Here is a 16663-nt window from a genome sequence, read left to right as displayed (position 1 = left end):
GTTGGAGCAAGGGGTTCTTCTCCCACGATCATACCACCATCGTTGCTGCTGACCGGGATACGTTTTTCTATTGTGACTTAGAAGAAATATGAATTCGTTCAGTGCATGAAGATGCTAACATGTTAGTGCGTGAGGAGTACTTTTTAAAGCTGACGTACAGCACTGTAAGTTGAGAAATGAGGCAGAACTTGAGGAGGTGAACAAAGGCGAGTAACCTTGCCCGTTAAGCAAACAACATGATGTCCTCTCTGGGTCAGCTTTAAGCTTAGGATACCCCAAACCCCCATCCCACGGCGAGAGAGCTTCAAGAACGCCAATCATGCAGGCAGCGTCCCAACCCTGCCAATCAGACAAATACGTACCACGCCGTATTCCAAGCTGAGCAAGAAAGACAAACACTGTGGGCAAGCCAACAAAGAAACGGGAAGCACATCTGTCACTCATCAATAATCCACATCTCAAGATGATACCCCACCAGCTTCAAAAAACCAAGGGAAAAAATAATGTCCATATCTGAATGAGATACCATTAGCTAGCTTAAATTCTGTCAAAAGCAGTGCTTTGGAAGGGTCGAGACTGGCAACGTTTACAAGCAAAGCAACTCCAACTGTTAACAACTACTCCCTCTGTCCGGAAATACTTGTCATCAAAATGAATAAAAGAGGATGTATCTGGATGTATTTTAGTTCTAGATACACTCCTTTTTGTTCATTTTGATGACAAGTATTTTCGGACGGAGGGAGTACTCCTTTTTCCCTTTAGTTTTTCCTCTCATCATCATACATGCTCCTTTATCCTTCAAATCCATGGCCATACATCCAAAGATGTTCTTCTTCCCGGCATGCTCCACAATCATTATATACATACACCATCTAGTTCCCATCTCTTTTTCTGCACATACATACATACACCATCTAGTAACATACTCTTTGCTTTCCTCTCCATTCTTTCCATGTTGGCGTCCACTTAAATCTTCCACAAAGCCATCCCTCGACCCTTTCCTTCTTTTTTTCCTGGCCTTTATTATTTTCCCATCCTCTCCTCTCCAATGGCACTATCCTCTACAAATAAATTTCGAAAGCAGGTGACGCTTTCGCCCATGCCATTCCTTGCACTCCACCCATGCCCCCCTCGCCCCGTCCAAGCCCAACAAGTGCTCGCGACTGCTCCACCAACACCGCCGCCGTACCTCTGTGCAGCAATGGCGACGGCCCCGCCGGCGATCCCGTTGCCGGACTACCAGGTGTCCGGGGCGGCCGCGGCCCACCAGCGGGGCTCCGTCGGCCCGTTCGTCGGGGTGCTCGCGGCGGTGCTGCTGCTCACCGCCATGTCATGCTTCTTCGGCCGGGTGTGCGCGGCGCACGCGCAGGGGCCTGACGAGTGGTACGACTGCGCGAGGCTCGCCGGCCGCCGGAGATGCTGGTGGTGGCGGGCGCCTCGGCGGCCGGTCAGGCCGGCCGAGGAGGAGGCCAAGCCGCCGCGGGCGATGCCGTTGCCTGAGCCGTGAACGATCGATCGGCCTCAGGCTTTCTGCCCTTCTCTTTGCTGCAGTTTGCAGGTTAGTACGATAGGAGAGACCAATAAAGAAAAAAGATACTATACACGATTGTAACATCATAATAATTCATTTCTCCTACTAATTAGAAGAATCTCGTTTTCTTTTTACTAGTGAGAGATTGTGTAGATGCATTCCGTTCATCCGAATTAACATGGAAATTTCCTGCCATCAAAGCAATTGATGTTCTCTTTTCTTATCGCAGCATAAGACTATATAGTGTCATGGTAGGTCAGTTGAATATATCATGAGGTTGTCTTCAAACACTTCCATATCAGATGGTTGCACTTAGGCACTGAAAGAATCTGTTTCTGCGAAATGCAGTGCAATCATCTCATTTATATAAAAAAAACATAGCAATATCAGTTTACAGTAAAACAGAGGGACAACAGTTACGTGGCAAAACGCAAAAGTCATGAAACAAAGTGAAATTCTGCCATCAGAGCACAAGCATAAACGGGTAAGAGCAAAAGAGAAGGGGGGAAACACAAGCGCACACACAGAGCCTAAAATTGCTAAATGAACTTTACAGCAGGTCTTCTCTTGTTCTTCTTGTGGCCTATCTACGAAATTCTGTGATCTAGCTCTATCCTCTGAACTGGAAGAACTGCATGGAACCATAGAAGCAACAATCCAAGAATATTCACAAGTTCTAGCCAGTCCATCTTCTGCCATCTTTCAGGAGATGGCATTCTATAATCTGTACAAAACGCAAAATCTACTGAGAGAATGTCATCCTTCAACCTCTATGTCGGTTCCCTTTTTAACTTGCATGGCCTTGCCGTCGCGACGAGCAGAGATCCCAACCATCCTTGGGTGCGACGATGTCCGGTGCCGTGACGATAGCTGCCTTGCCACCTCTGGGTCTTCGGCCTTCCCCAAGTACCTTTTCCACTGAATCTTGTTATGGAACATTGGAAAGAAACGGATCTGAACTGCGGCATAGCAGAAGTATGGGACGAGTGTGGCCGTCACCACGAAAAGTGTCACCAACCAATATGATAGCGCTGGGGCCAACTGTTCAATGAAGACCATGTATGCTGTTTTGGAGTACTTCGGGTCTATAGAACCATAAACCATGAGGAAGATGTACCACACAGCAATGCTACCCCATATGAATATGTGTTGGATTATGGTGAAGTAGTTCACCGAGAGGGCCATTTGGCAGTTGACGACCCATACGACACAAGTGTACATGGTAGCACCTAGGGCATCCAAGCCCGCAACTTGGCCATCCTGGCGAAATGCTTGGTCCTTCAGGGCGGTAGTGCAGAAGAAAAATATTAAGATGGCATTCACGACACCGTTAAACATCCAGCCAAGTATCCGACGCCAGCTGAATAATACATTCTGCACACCTTCTTGGTATAGCTCCGGATACTGTCAAGTAACATGCAAACAGGCACTTCCTTAAAAACAGCTAGGTCAAATGGAGTTGAAATTAATGTGCATAGTTTCTGCATTTTGTGCAGTATGAAAGATGGAATGATATCTTTATTTGTCCAAGATAACAGTGAAAAAGGAACTTAAAACGGCACGAATAGGATTGCTGAGCCTTGAATTAAGGCTTCCTTTGGTTCATAGGGTAGGAAAATCATAGGAATAGGGAAGTCATAGGAAATGAGATGACATGCATCTCAAATCCTATGAGTAGGAATGGGAAAGGAGATGTCATTTGTTTCACATCAAAGGATTTTTTCCATTGAGTCTAGGCTAATGTTTATTTTCCTATGAAATGTGAAGGATAGGAAGAATTCCTCCATAGGAATAGGATTTCATTCTTACGAACCAAAGGGCTCTATAGGAATTTTTCCTATAAAAATCCTACCCTATGAAATTCCTACAAAATTCCTTCAAACCAAAGGAGGCCTAAGTAGGAAATTGTTGAATCTATGAAAAGCAAATACCGCAAGAAATCAACAAACTTTTACCTAATCAAATGGACCAAGTATACAAAACATGTAAAATTTTGAACTTTTCTTAAACAAAACATAACCATGTAGCTTCTACTCCCTCCGTTCCTAAATATATGAAGTAGAGTGACATAGACAGTGTACTTTTTCAGAAAGATTAAGTGGAACATGTTTCAAGAGAATTTGGAGTTTGAGATGGACTTTCCCTAATTCGATCTACTATCATGAAAGATTGCGTCTTTTTCAAACGGGTTTGCATAGATATACCTGTAAACACAGACGGGAAGAAACATCCTGATCAAATACGCCCAACGCAATGACAGGTAGGGAGGTGAAAAATACATTATACAGTGACAAGAACCAATCATTATAAGCTGGCTTCCCTGAAAAGGATGCAAACGCTTCATACAGAAAGATGGTGACTCCAAAAGTCACATTCTTGTAGAAGAAATAGCATATCTGCATCAGAAAGAGAATATCAACATAATAGTTGAATTTTGAAAGTTGATTATTTGTCCAAAGGAACAAAGAGTATACCATCACTGAAATACGTCGGTAACACCAATGTCCATGCACCAAAAGCAACCGCTCCAGGAAGCGGAACTGGGCGATGGCAATATCACTTGCCATGACAGCCTAAGACATTGTGAAGAGAAACAACTAACCGTTAAAAAAGATTCTAGTGATCACAAGCACATTCACAAAATTTACAAAGCATCAAAATAGGCAACCTGCATCCCTTCAACACCACTAATTCCAACCCCTATGTCAGCTTCCTGAAGCATGCCAACATCATTTGCCCCATCACCAATTGCTAAGGTAACTTTATCTGAATGTTTAACAAGCCTTGTAACCTGCAATAGTTGCGACAGATTAATAACTCAGCATGTATGCTTTCGGAAATAACACTCGGAAAATTACATAGAAAAGATAAATATGACTTCCAAAACAAGAAAAAAGCTCACCAATGCCTTCTGCTTCGGTGAAGATCGACAACATATGACTGATGCGCACTTGACAGCAAGATCCAAGAACTTAAACTTGACATCATCTTCCAAAGCATAAGTTAATGATTTACCATCAATTATCAGCGCAAAAGATTCCGTGCTGGACTGACCCAAGGTTGGGACTTGTTTTATTCCATCCTCTATCTGACCCATAACACTTTGCTTTGATGCCTGAAGAGCCAACAAATAGAAAGTAACTATTGCAGTTTTGATTGTATAGAGTAGAATTCTAAATGTTAGATGCCTGTTTTGTCAACTCCTTTTTGGTAAACATTTACGAGTGATTGTTGCGAATATACTCATCTAAAAATAACAATTACATAGGCAGTGATTCAGTAGAGGCATCAGTCATTTATTCACCTTGGCAATGGAATCTTTGTCTCCGTTTTTCTCCAATGCAATGATGTCAGGTGCTTCCAGGGCGATGATTATCTGTGTCATTCCTTGTCTAAGTAGGCTACATGCAAAGCTGAAGAGGCACATGAATGATGAATCAGAAAAAGAAATAGTCAGCTTGAGCTTCAAGAATCCAGTCGTACTAAAAAGACCATTTCCATGCAAAAATACACTAAGTACCCAATATTGATAGCTGTCTCCATTTTGTCACCCGTCAACACCCATATCTTAATTCCTGCTTGTGCAAGCTTGTCAATGCATTCTGGTACCTGATTACAAATGCACATCCACGCAAATGAAAAATGACAATTCAATATTTAAAATGAATTAGACTGGAAAGCATAGCCTTCTCATAAAAAACATACCCCTTTCTGGAGCTTGTCTTCAACAGCAGTAGCACCAAGAAGAATCAAGTCCCGCTCAATGCTATCAGCAGCCTCCCCAATTTGTTCATCTCTGTCAGCACTTCCAGATATTTTGGCAGTCCTGAATTTTTCAGCGAAGTTCTCGTACTCTTTCTCATCCAAGACGCGGTATGCAAGTACCAACGTTCGTAGACCAGAATCAGAATACTCATTTATGTGCCTTTTAGTCTCTTCCTCAAATTTTCTTCCATCTGGTGCAAGCCTTGTGAACATCACACTATTCACATGGAGAAGACAGATAAGAAGCCATAGGCATATATACAAGTTTGCCCGTTAATTGTGAAACAATACAGAAATTTAGAACATGTGGAGTACTTACCTATCAGCGCCCTTGCTAAACAGTAATATCCTCCCCTCTGGCTCTGGTTCCTTCACTATTACAGACATCCGTCTTCGTGAGCTACTGAATTCCAAGACATTTAGGAGCTCATATTTTCTGTAAGAGGATGCTAAAGGTCAAATTTACGTAATAAACAATATCCTTTAATGAAAAAAAGAAATTTGCATACCTATACTGATAATCTGCAACATTCTGGCTAGGATCGCGTTCACGAATAAATATACTTGTCTGTGTCCTCTTGTAAAACTCAAACCCTAATTCTCTTGCTGCGATAACAAATGCAGCTTCATCAGGGGACTCAGCTTCGTATGAAACTTTATCAGTTTCATCTACTTCAGGTATGCATGTATGGCAGATGGCTAGCAGACGGAAAAAATCCCTGATGACATCTTTATTAGGTTCATGTATCCAATTTCCATCCATTATACGTGGATCCTTCAAATTAAAACCTTTGACATGAGGACTCTCCTCGATTTGTTTCTCCTTGTGCCCTCCAGCTTCTATCTCGTCACCTAGCGGCACCCCTTTCCTCAGGGCCATAGCTTTCTCAACTTCTGTGACAGACTGACCATATGCAGTGCCAGCAATTGAACACTTGATAAACTCCATCATGTTGCAGGTCAAGGTTCCAGTCTTATCAGAGAGAATTGTGTCAACTTGACCTAGTTCTTCGTTTAGATTTGAGGTTCGAGCATGAGTTGGCTTATCTGATTCTTCATCATACATGTCAATGTCCTGGTTGATGAATACAGCCTGTAAGATCTTGACCATCTCAATGGATATGTACAAAGAAATTGGGATAAAGTAGTTGTACAACATTAAGGCTGTCAACAGATGACAAAAGGATGCCAGAGGTGCTCGTTTCGGGTCATAGAAGACGGTCGAATCATCTGGGCGAAGATACCACCGTTTTGTCTCACCATTCCTTAAATCAGCTTTTGTCCATATACCAAAAAAGACTGAACCAAGTAAAGCAATTCCAAGTAAAGAACACAGCAGCAGGTAAATGATGTTATCCATTTTCTTCTCAATCTTGCTTCTTTTAGATGGCGGCTCAGTTGCATTTTGCATCACTTTTGTATCATGACCTGTGAAGATGACAGCCCCATATATGTAATCAGTGTTCCGCAGCTTTGAGTCCCGAAGAAGGAGTTGTTGGGGTGACAGAGGATGCTGCATGCCTTTATAATCCATAGTACCAACAAAAGAATAAAGATTCGCATTCGGATCTTCGCATTTGACTATTTGTCTAAGGTTTGTGAAATCACCATCCTCTTGTAAATCCGATGTCACCTCAAGAGCTTGTTTAATTTTCAAATTTGTTTCACCATCAAGGTTCATAGTCTCTACATAGCAGATCCCATCCGGATAGTTAGATGAAAGTAGAATCAAGTCAGCAGGAAAGAAATTATCCTTCTCCACCTTTATCACATCTCCAATTTTGATATACTTCCATTTTGTCTCTTCAAAACTGCCATTCCCTCTATGTACTTTTACTATTCGATTGTTGAGCTCAATGTCCTGAATGAAGAATTGCATATATTAACTTTGCATACCAACAGCATAAGAATATGCATATACATACAAACCAACTAAATAGAGATAATGCAGCAAAATTTAAAGATTAATATTTGTGCAACTAGTCCATCACAAAGATGTGTATCATGTCAATGAATGGAAATTCATAACAAATTTAGCTATGGTCTACCTTAATATCCAGAAAAACTGAACATTTATCTATTCACAGAAAAAAAAGTTGATACAACAAAACCATGTGCTAGAACCGAGATTATAAATTCTTCCTAAAATAGTTTATCAGCTGTCTAGGATAGAACAGATCCAGTAAAACTCGCAATGACATTGTATGATTAGATCTCATGCAAAATGAAGTAACTGAATATTTAATGTGCTGAGACGAAAGTAATCTGTGACATAGTTCATGGCATTGTTTCGATAGGAAGCTCATAGCTTGGTTGTAACTAAGTGACACACATTATACCCTTAAATACAAAGCATCACATATTATGTCAAGATCAATCATATCCATACTTCTTTTGCGATAGTGATCTGACCTTCAGTTATTTGCAGTTTCTTACATAAAAATCAACAGTTTAATAGTAAAACCCATATTTTTTTACTTCCTGTCAATTTACGACTTTTTATTGGTTGATCCAGAAAGAAAGTTCCACTAGATTTAGGTTCCTGCCTACTTTGTCTTATCACATACAAAAAAAAAACCTTCAAGATGCTAGCCCAGATATGCAACTGAATAAAAAAACACCTCGTCATCAAGAAAAAGGAAACCCCGTGCGTCCTTGTTAAGAAGTTCATGAAACAACCATTGGAAAGGTATGCGCAGGCATGTTAAGTTCTTGTGAATCACAACATACTATCCATATGAGTCGAAAGAAAGTTTGCTAAATATGATTCACTTGTGGCAGGATTTGAAGAGAAGATAACAGAAACGATACCTGTTGTTTCCTCCTCCAATCCTCAACCCCTTCTTTCAGCATGGTGGCCGTAATCACGACCGACAATGGCAGTAGCGCGCTTACCGCTGAGTAGGGCGCGAGCGGGGTCAGCGTGAGGATCCCCGAGACGAGGAAGTAGAAGTTGGCCACCCTCCGGAACTGCTCAAAGAGGGACTTGGGCACGAAGGTGACCAACGAGTACTTGGTAGTGGACACCTCATTTCTTGGGTATCTGAAGCCCTCCTCTTCATGCCTGTCTGGATCATTGACGTAGACGACTCGGGAGAACCCCGTCGTGCCGATCTTGGAGTGATCTTCGGTGGAGCCCTTGGCGCAGAGCGCGAAGCTGTACAATGTACTCAGCTTCAGCTTCTCCAGCCTCCTCCTTACCCGTGCCATTTCGACACAAGAACCAGATCACCACACCAGACTAGTACTGCCCAGGGCTCAGCTCTCCTGGTTACTGCCGAGATTACTGAACTTTCGGCCTCAAACTTATTGAGCTGAATCTGAAAATTCAGCCCTCAAGAAGCAGTGGATGAATCAGGAACAAATCAGTGGACTCCCCCTCTGGGCAAGAAGAAGAAGTCAGATTTCAGGTGAGAACCCAAGAAACGCCTCGCAATAAATTCGGGGCGCGACTGCTCCCACCCACCAAGAAAGGCTCCACCGCCCCCACCTACCTAAAAAAAAGCAGGCGAGGCAGCCACACGAGGAACTGGACAGCACTGGACTAAATCACCTGACCCGGAACGCCTCAACAGAGCTCCGAGATCCCGCCCTGCCGCGGCGCGGCGGCGGCGGCGTCCGGCCGGAACCCCTGAACGTCCCGGAATCCCAGCTCCAGGCGGCAGCGCGGGGGACCCTGATCCATGCGGCGAGGCAGCGCGCGCGGCTTTTTTCTTCCCGTCCGTCCGTCCTCCGAGAAACGTCCCCGGGAAAGGAACTTATTGGGCGGAGGAATCCCGCGGGCGGGGGGGGGCGGGGCGGCAATGCGCGCGAAGCAGCGGCCGGCAAGGAAGGAACAAGGGCGGGACGGGACCGAACCGACGCGCACACACGCACGCACGCGGTTTCTTTGTTGGGGCGGCGGACGAATCCAAGACGGGACGCGGACACGGAAGCGGGAGGCTTGGGATGGGGGGAGGGAGGAAAATTCGAAGCTTTGCCGAGGAAGAGACGGGGGGGGGGGGGGGGGGGGGGGGGCGGGGTCAAATGGAAGGAGGGAGAAGGGTGGAGTGGAGCAGGGGACGACGGACGGGGGATGCGAGAACGGAGGTGGGGAGGGAGAGGCAGAGTCGTGGGCGTGTGCGTGTGCGCGGGGTGGGGGGTGGGGCAGGGGGGAGAGGGGTTCTTGGGCTGGCCGGTTTGGTTGTTGGCGCCGCTGCGGCTACTGCTGTGCCTGTCGTGACTGTGCGCTGCCTGGCGCTTTGGGGGTGGGTAAAACGTGTGCCGTCCGGTAGTAGTAGATGTGGATTTTTACTTGTAGTATCTTTCCATTTATGAATATATGATTTTACCTTTTCCTTGTGTGTACTACTACTACTCCTACATTATTCCTTACAATGTATTACCTCCGTTCTGGTTTACATGTCCCCCCTCTTATTTAGGGTCATATTTTGACTATAATATTAACTAATAAAATATAAGTTATATATAGCAAAAATAATATTATTGAAAACTATGTTCAAAGACGAATCCAACGGTATCAGTTTTGGTGACATGCATTAACATTTTAATAGTTAAATTTATGGTCGAACTTTGGCACGAAACACGAAAAGGACCAATAAACCAGGACGGAGATAGTATATTTATTGTTATCGTTTTGAGCAAACCTTACCTTGTATATTAGGTATTGCTATATTTACCACGGCGGTTTAATGAATCTCCCAGAAAATTACGGTTTGGCACCGCAATATATCGTTCCTCGGTGTTGATTAGATGTCATGATTGCATAATTAAATTATTATCAAATCTTCTTGTTTTAAGCTTTCAAAAAAATCTTCTTTTTCTAAGAAACTTCATAGTATCGAAACCTCCTGTTCACCATGAAACACATTTAATTTCATAACCGCTTCCCTCAGCGAAAAACCGTAAACATACATTTAAAGGTGTAAACGAAGGTTACAACCTCATGTAGTCACTCGTATACTTATGGCATGTTGATTGTACTTGTTGCCTCTAGTTATTTTCTTGTTCCATTTTGTGTGCAACTATTGGTTTTTTGTAAACTAAGCGTAGCTCAGATGGTTAGGTTTCCTGTCAATCTTAAGGTGTTGTGGCGGCTCGGTATCTTGGAGGTGCTTATAGGGGTAGGGTGTGCATGTGTGCGTTCATAGGGATGAGTCTTTGTGCATGAATGTGAGCATCTGCAATTGTACTCTGTTAAAAAAATGTTGGTTTTGTTGTTCTATATTTTGAATGGAATGTGTACTTTAGGCCTCCTTTGGTTTGGAGGAATTTATAGGAATTTTAGAGGATAGGATTCTTATAGGATTTTTTCGTTTAGAGCCATTTGGTTCATAGGAATAGATTTCTATTCCTACATAGGATTGGTTCCTATCCTCCACATTTCATAGGAAAATAAAAATGAGCCTAGACTCAATAGAAAAATTCCTTTGGTGTCAACCAAATGACATCTTGTTTCCTACTCCTACTCATACGATTTAAGATACATGCCATCTCATTTCCTACAAAATTCCTATTCTTATGATAATCCTATCCTATGAACCAAAAGAGGCCTTAATCTGAAACTCTACCACGGGCTAAGCATGTTTGTTCTAATATTAGTATTTCCTTGAATAGCATGAACTACAAGCTCCTTCTAGTTTTCCTCCACACTAGCGATGTTCAAAGTAAGCAAATATGTAAAAGTAAAAATGTGTAAATGTTAGGGAAAATGAATTTCCGCCATTTTAGTTAAACATGCATGTGCATTCGTAGTTACTACCATTTTCATATTCTTAATTAGGCTAATTACTTGGCATCTTAGCCTATAGACTTCAAAAACCATGAGCTTTTCAAATTTAGCTCTCGTTAGCTCCTTCTTCAAATCTCTAAAATTGTCTCTATGTAGTTATAGTAGTGTCATATATGATAAACAAGCAAGCAACAACTAGATATCAGATGAAAAATAGGGCATTGTTTGACTATTCTGCATAGCTGCACTTATTCACTTGGCTTCCACCCAAATGCTTTTGGTAAAATTGAGGAGTTTAATTTTGTTTTGCACCACAGTTGGTACCACCGTAATTGCTCATCTAATTTAATAAATGTGAAGGAAGGACGTGACAGGACCTAACTGAACTGACGTCTCTCCGTCTCTTCCATTTTACCCCTCCCTTCGTCTCTTTGTCGACAATGTGCACAAAGCAGCGGCCGGCAAGGAAGGAACAAGGGCGGGACCGGACCGGACTGAACCAACGCGCATGCACGCGGTTTCTTTGTTGCGCGGTGGACAAATCCAAGACACTGACACGGAAGCAGAAGGCTTGCGATAAGGGAGGGAGGAAAATCCAAAGCTTTGTCGCCGAAGAGATAGAGGAAGGGGTCAAATGGAAGCGAGAAGGGAGTAGGGGACGGATGGGGATGCGAGAACGGAGGGGGAGAGGTAGAGTTGTGGGCGTGTGCGCGGGGTGGGGGTGGGGGATGGGTTCTTGGGCTGTCCGGTTTGGTTGTTGGCGCTGCTGCTACTATTGTGCTTGTCGTGACTGTGTTGCCTAGCTCTTTGGGGATTTTACGTGTATCTTTCCATTTGTTTATGAATGTATGATTTTACTCTTTCCTTGTGTGTACTACTCCTACATTATTCTTTACCGTGTACTATAATTATTGTTATTTTTTTGAACAAACCTTACTTTGTACATTATTGCTATATTTACCACGGCGGTTAAACGAATCTCTTAGAAAATTACGGGTTGGCATGGTAATATATCATTCTCACTGTTGATTAGATATCATGATTTCATAATTAAATTAATAGCAAAGCTTCTTTTTTGAGAAAATGCATATCAAAACTTTCAGTTTACCTCAAAACATATTTAATTTCATAATTGCTTTCGTCAACGAAAAACAATAAACATATATTTAAAGGTGTAAACGAACGTTACAACCTCACGTAGTCACTCGTATACTCATAGCCTATTAATTATACTTATTTTCTCTAGTTATTTTCTTTTTTCACTTTGTGTGCAATTGTTGGTTTTTTGCAAACTGAGCGTACCTCAGATGGTTAGGTTCCTTGTGGTGGAACCTGCCCATCAGGGGTCAAGTTCTAGACTTGGTACCGATGCTCACATTTTCCTATATTTACTTCTGACATTTCGACGATGTTCATTCAGTGAAAGGAGATGTTCCCGTCGACTACGAGGTATCTGTAGTGAGTTCGTCAATCTCAAGTAGTGCCGGCTTAATATTTCTGAGGTGCTCATAGAGGTATGGTGCGCGTGTGTACATTCATAGGGGCGAGTGTATGTGAGCATCTACGATTGTATTGTGTTCAATTTTTTGTTGGCTTTTGTGTTCTAAATTTTGAACCGAATGTGTGCTTTAATCTGAAACTATGCCATGGGTTAAACATGTTTGTTCTAATATTAGTATTCTCTTGGAAAGCATGAACTACAAGTTCCTTCTAGTTTTCTTCCACATCAACATTATTCAAGGTAAGCAAATATGTTTTAAAAAATTGTGTAAATGTTAGGGAAAATGAATTTGTGCTATTTTAGTCAAATATGGATGTGCATTCATAGTTACTACTATTTCATATTCTTAACTAGTCTAATTACTTGGTATCTTAGCCTATGAGACTTCAAAAGCCATGAGCCTTTCAAATTTGGCTCTGTTAGCTCCTTCTCCAAACCTCTAAAATTATCTCTCCGATGGTAAAGAAACAAGAAACAACTAGATGTTTGTTGAAATATAGGGCACCGTTTGACTATTCTGCATGGCTGCATTTATTCAATTGGCTTCTGCACAAATGCTTTTGGTTAAATTGAGGAGTTTAATTTTGTTTTGCACCACAGTCGATACCATCGTAATTACTCATCTCATTTAATAATGTGAAATGTGATATTTATCTTTCCACTAGATGCTCAATCAGAATATGCCGACTAATGAAATAACTAAATGCATCAATATTGCAATAGTTCCATTGGTTGCCCTATTTTAAGAGATACTATGGTGAAAATTGTTTTCCAGTTTAACTGGTCTAACGCAGGCGAGTATGTTTAGGATAATAGAGGGAACTTTTAGAAGACAGGGAAAGTATAAAATTGAATAATCAGGAAAAGATTCAGATAAGTTGGTTTAAATGGAAAAAGAAGAAACATTTTATGAAAAGGTAATTTGGTAGGAACATAAATATTTGAAGTGTTTTCAATAAAGATCGTGTGACATCCTGGCTTAACAGGAATAATAGACTACTCATATAAATAAGGCGCATTTTAGAGGGGGGAAATGTTGTGAGGCTTGATTTTTGTGACGTTTTAATGCTAAGGTTTCGAACACCATGTGTGTTGTTTCAATAAAAATGTCCTCATTGTAACAAGATGCAGACTTTACACTTCCGAACATGTAAATACGTAATTTTCAATAAGAAATATCTACAGAATTCGCCAACATTGATCACGTTTATCCCCATTATTGAATTGTCATGTCATGCTAATAGGTGCATGCACACTTTAAAATACATGTACTTCTCTACCGTTTGTTTGCTCCATGTAGCAACAAAAATGTGTGCAAAAATATGTCTAGGTCATCACTCAATGAGGTGGTTGGAGGGTTTCCTCCTTTTTCGGAAAAAAAATGCAAGAACGAGAACTCCCATGTGCATTCTGTTTACAAAATGAGAAGAATGTATCCTTGGTTGGTTAGCTAGCAAAGATTATCCAAACTTTTGACTAATAGTACCAACCTTTTGTGTTAATTAGGCACCATTGTGCTTTATCGAAAAAGGCTTCCGTCCCGCTTTATATATAAAGCCAAGATCACCAACATTCCGATACAAACGCACGCCAACACAACAAACACACACACCCAAGACATGAAACACAGGTGCTGAGCGCAGCAACACCACCCCGAACTACGAAGAGATGAAGCCGCATACGACGATCCGTGGGCTCCAAGGCGACGCCTTCAGCAAGGATACGAAACCGGAGCGCCGCCACTGCCCGATCCAAGGATCAGAGTTTCCCCTGAAGCACACGATGGGTGTGAGAGCCGCGACGACGCCTTCAAGAAGGGAACGAGTTTCGCCGCCGTTAGTCTATCCACAGAGAGAACGGGTTTTCACCCCGGCCACCCCTCTGTTGGAAATATGCCCTAGAGGCAATAATAAAAGCATTATTATTATATTTCCTTGTTCATGATAATTGTCTTTATTCATGCTATAATTGTGTTATCCGGAAATCGTAATACATGTGTGAATAATAGACACCAACATGTCCCTAGTAAGCCTCTAGTTGACTAGCTCGTTGATCAACAGATAGTCATGGTTTCCTGACTATGGACATTGGATGTCATTGATAACGAGATCACATCATTAGGAGAATGATGTGATGGACAAGACCCAATCCTAAACATAGCATAAGATCGTATAGTTCGTTTGCTAGAGTTTTTCCAATGTCAAGTATCCTTTCCTTAGACCATGAGATTGTGTAACTCCCGGATACCGTAGGAGTGCTTTGGGTGTACCAAACGTCGCAACGTAACTGGGTGACTATAAAGGTATACTACGGGTATCTCCGAAAGTGTCTGTTAAGTTGACACGGATCAAGACTAGGATTTGCCACTCCGTATGATGGAGAGGTATCACTGGGCCCACTCGGTAATACATCATCATTATGAGCTCAAAGTGACCAAGTGTCTAGTCACGGGATCATGCATTACGGTATGAGTAAAGTGACTTGCCGGTAACGAGATTGAACGAGGTATTGGGATACCGACGATCGAATCTCGGGCAAGTAACATACCGATTGACGAAGGGAATTGTATACGGGGTTGCTTGAATCCTCGACATCGTGGTTCATCCGATGAGATCATCGAGGAGCGTGTGGGAGCCAACATGGGTATACAGATCCCGCTGTTGGTTATTGACTGGAGAGTCGTCTCGGTCATGTCTACATGTCTCCCGAACCCGTAGGGTCTACACACTTAAGGTTCGGTGACGCTAGGGTTGTAGGGATATGTATATGCAGTAACCCGAATGTTGTTCGGAGTCCCGGATGAGATCCCGGACGTCACGGGGAGTTCCGGAATGGTCCGGAGGTAAAGAATTATATATAGGAAGTGCTATTTCAGGCGTCGGGACAAGTTTCGGGGTCACCGGTATTGTACCGGGACCACCGGAAGGGTCCCGGGGGTCCACCGGGTGGGGCCACCTGCCCCCGGGGGCCACATGGGCTGTAGGGGTGCGCCTTGGCCCATATGGGCCAAGGGCACCAGCCCCAAGAGGCCCATGCGCCTAGAGATCAAGAAGGGAAGAGTCCCAAAGGGGGAAGGCACCTCCTAGGTGCCTAGGGGAGGAGGGATTCCTCCCTTGGCCGCACCCCCCCTAGGAGATTGGATCTCCTAGGGCCGGTGCCTCCCTCTCCCTCTCCAACACATCCTCCTTCTCCATAGTGCTTGGCGAAGCCCTGCCGGAGTACTGCAGCTCCACCACCACCACGCCGTCGTGCTGCTGCTGGAGCCATCTTCCTCATCCTCTCCTTTCCCCTTGCTGGATCAAGAAGGAGGAGACGTTACGCTGACCGTACGTGTGTTGAACGCGGAGGTGCCGTCCGTTCGGCGCTAGGATCTCCGGTGATTTGGATCACGTCGAGTACGCCTTCCTCATCCCCGTTCTTTGAACGCTTCCGCGCGTGATCTACAAAGGTATGTAGATGCAATCCGATCACTCGTTGCTAGATGAACTTCTAGATGGATCTTGGTGAAACCGTAGGAAATTTTTTGTTTTCTGCAACGTTACCCAACACGCTCACCACCACCGAACGCCGCACCCTGGTTGCCACGTCGCCCGCACGGCCATGGCCACCGGGCAGCACCAGGCCGCGGGCTCTGCCCAAAATCACCACGCTACCACCACCGGGGCCACCGTCCCGACATCCAAGACCAAGGCACCACCTGACCCGAGACCCGCCGCTAGTCCAGCCGAAGAGACGAGCGGAAAGGCCCCGCCTTTCGCACCCCTGGACCACCCCAACGCTGAGACCCAAAAGGACGGCCAAAACTGGCCTCCACCGCCCGTCCTGCAACCCCGAGCACGAGACGAGCTCCGTCCTGCTGCCGGGCGCAAGACGAGCTCCGTCCTGCAGCTCCGAGCACGAGACGAGCGATGAATCGCAGCTAGGAAAGGGCCAGCCCTTTGACCGAAGAATCGTCCGGACGATGAGGAGATGGAGCGACGGTCGAAGCAGTCCGACCGCAAACAAGCCGACGCCGGAGAAAGCCGGCCGTCGCCGTAGGCAGATCCGCCAAACCACCGTGTAGCCGGCGCGTCCCCGGAAGGCCACCACCACTTGCCGGACCTCCGAGCGCCACCGCCCACGGCCGGAGCAACAG

General features: G+C 44.0%; 2 protein-coding genes across 5 annotated transcripts; one reads left to right on the top strand and one right to left on the bottom strand.

The window, feature by feature from the left end:
• Positions 1-363: 363 nt before the first annotated feature.
• On the top strand, positions 364-11694 carry LOC123150752 (uncharacterized). Of its 2 annotated transcripts, none has more exons than XM_044570585.1 (2): positions 364-1558; positions 11483-11694. In XM_044570585.1, the coding sequence occupies exon 1, from the start codon at positions 1049-1051 to the stop codon at positions 1505-1507; it is 459 nt and encodes a 152-aa protein (XP_044426520.1). In that variant the 5' UTR covers positions 364-1048; the 3' UTR covers positions 1508-1558; positions 11483-11694. The 2 variants fall into 2 exon arrangements, with proteins under 2 accessions (XP_044426520.1, XP_044426519.1); XM_044570584.1 differs by lacking the exon at positions 11483-11694 and adding an exon at positions 8078-8279 and having other exon boundaries at positions 365-1558.
• Positions 1972-9285, bottom strand: LOC123150751 (putative phospholipid-transporting ATPase 9). Of its 3 annotated transcripts, none has more exons than XM_044570582.1 (12): positions 8791-9285; positions 8108-8677; positions 5806-7157; positions 5616-5732; positions 5237-5513; positions 5052-5140; positions 4836-4944; positions 4434-4646; positions 4200-4322; positions 4006-4104; positions 3736-3927; positions 1972-2935 (listed from the first exon to the last, which is right to left on the bottom strand). In XM_044570582.1, the coding sequence occupies exons 2-12, from the start codon at positions 8504-8506 to the stop codon at positions 2288-2290; spliced, it is 3618 nt and encodes a 1205-aa protein (XP_044426517.1). In that variant the 5' UTR covers positions 8507-8677; positions 8791-9285; the 3' UTR covers positions 1972-2287. The 3 variants fall into 3 exon arrangements, with proteins under 3 accessions (XP_044426517.1, XP_044426518.1, XP_044426516.1); XM_044570583.1 differs by lacking the exon at positions 8791-9285 and having other exon boundaries at positions 5806-6982; positions 7059-7157; positions 8108-8573; XM_044570581.1 differs by having other exon boundaries at positions 8108-9285.
• Positions 11695-16663: the final 4969 nt, after the last annotated feature.

The sequence above is a fragment of the Triticum aestivum genome, chromosome 7A (genome assembly GCF_018294505.1).
Source record: "Triticum aestivum cultivar Chinese Spring chromosome 7A, IWGSC CS RefSeq v2.1, whole genome shotgun sequence".
Classification (NCBI taxonomy): domain Eukaryota; kingdom Viridiplantae; phylum Streptophyta; class Magnoliopsida; order Poales; family Poaceae; genus Triticum; species Triticum aestivum.
The sequence above is the reverse complement of the archived record's forward strand: the minus strand, read 5'-3'. Positions and strand labels throughout refer to the sequence as shown.

What these genes read in the sequence shown, in the direction of transcription:
- LOC123150752 (XM_044570585.1), top strand. Translation starts at nt 1,049, where the DNA reads ATGGCACTATCCTCTACAAATAAATTTCGAAAGCAGGTGACGCTTTCG.
- LOC123150751 (XM_044570581.1), bottom strand. Translation starts at nt 8,506, where the DNA reads ATGGCACGGGTAAGGAGGAGGCTGGAGAAGCTGAAGCTGAGTACATTG. An exon ending in GTTGCAGATTATCAGTATAG is followed by an intron (nt 5,733 to 5,805) that starts GTATGCAAATTT and finishes ATCCTCTTACAG; the next exon opens with AAAATATGAGCTCCTAAATG. An exon ending in ACAAAGATTCCATTGCCAAG is followed by an intron (nt 4,647 to 4,835) that starts GTGAATAAATGA and finishes TTGGCTCTTCAG; the next exon opens with GCATCAAAGCAAAGTGTTAT.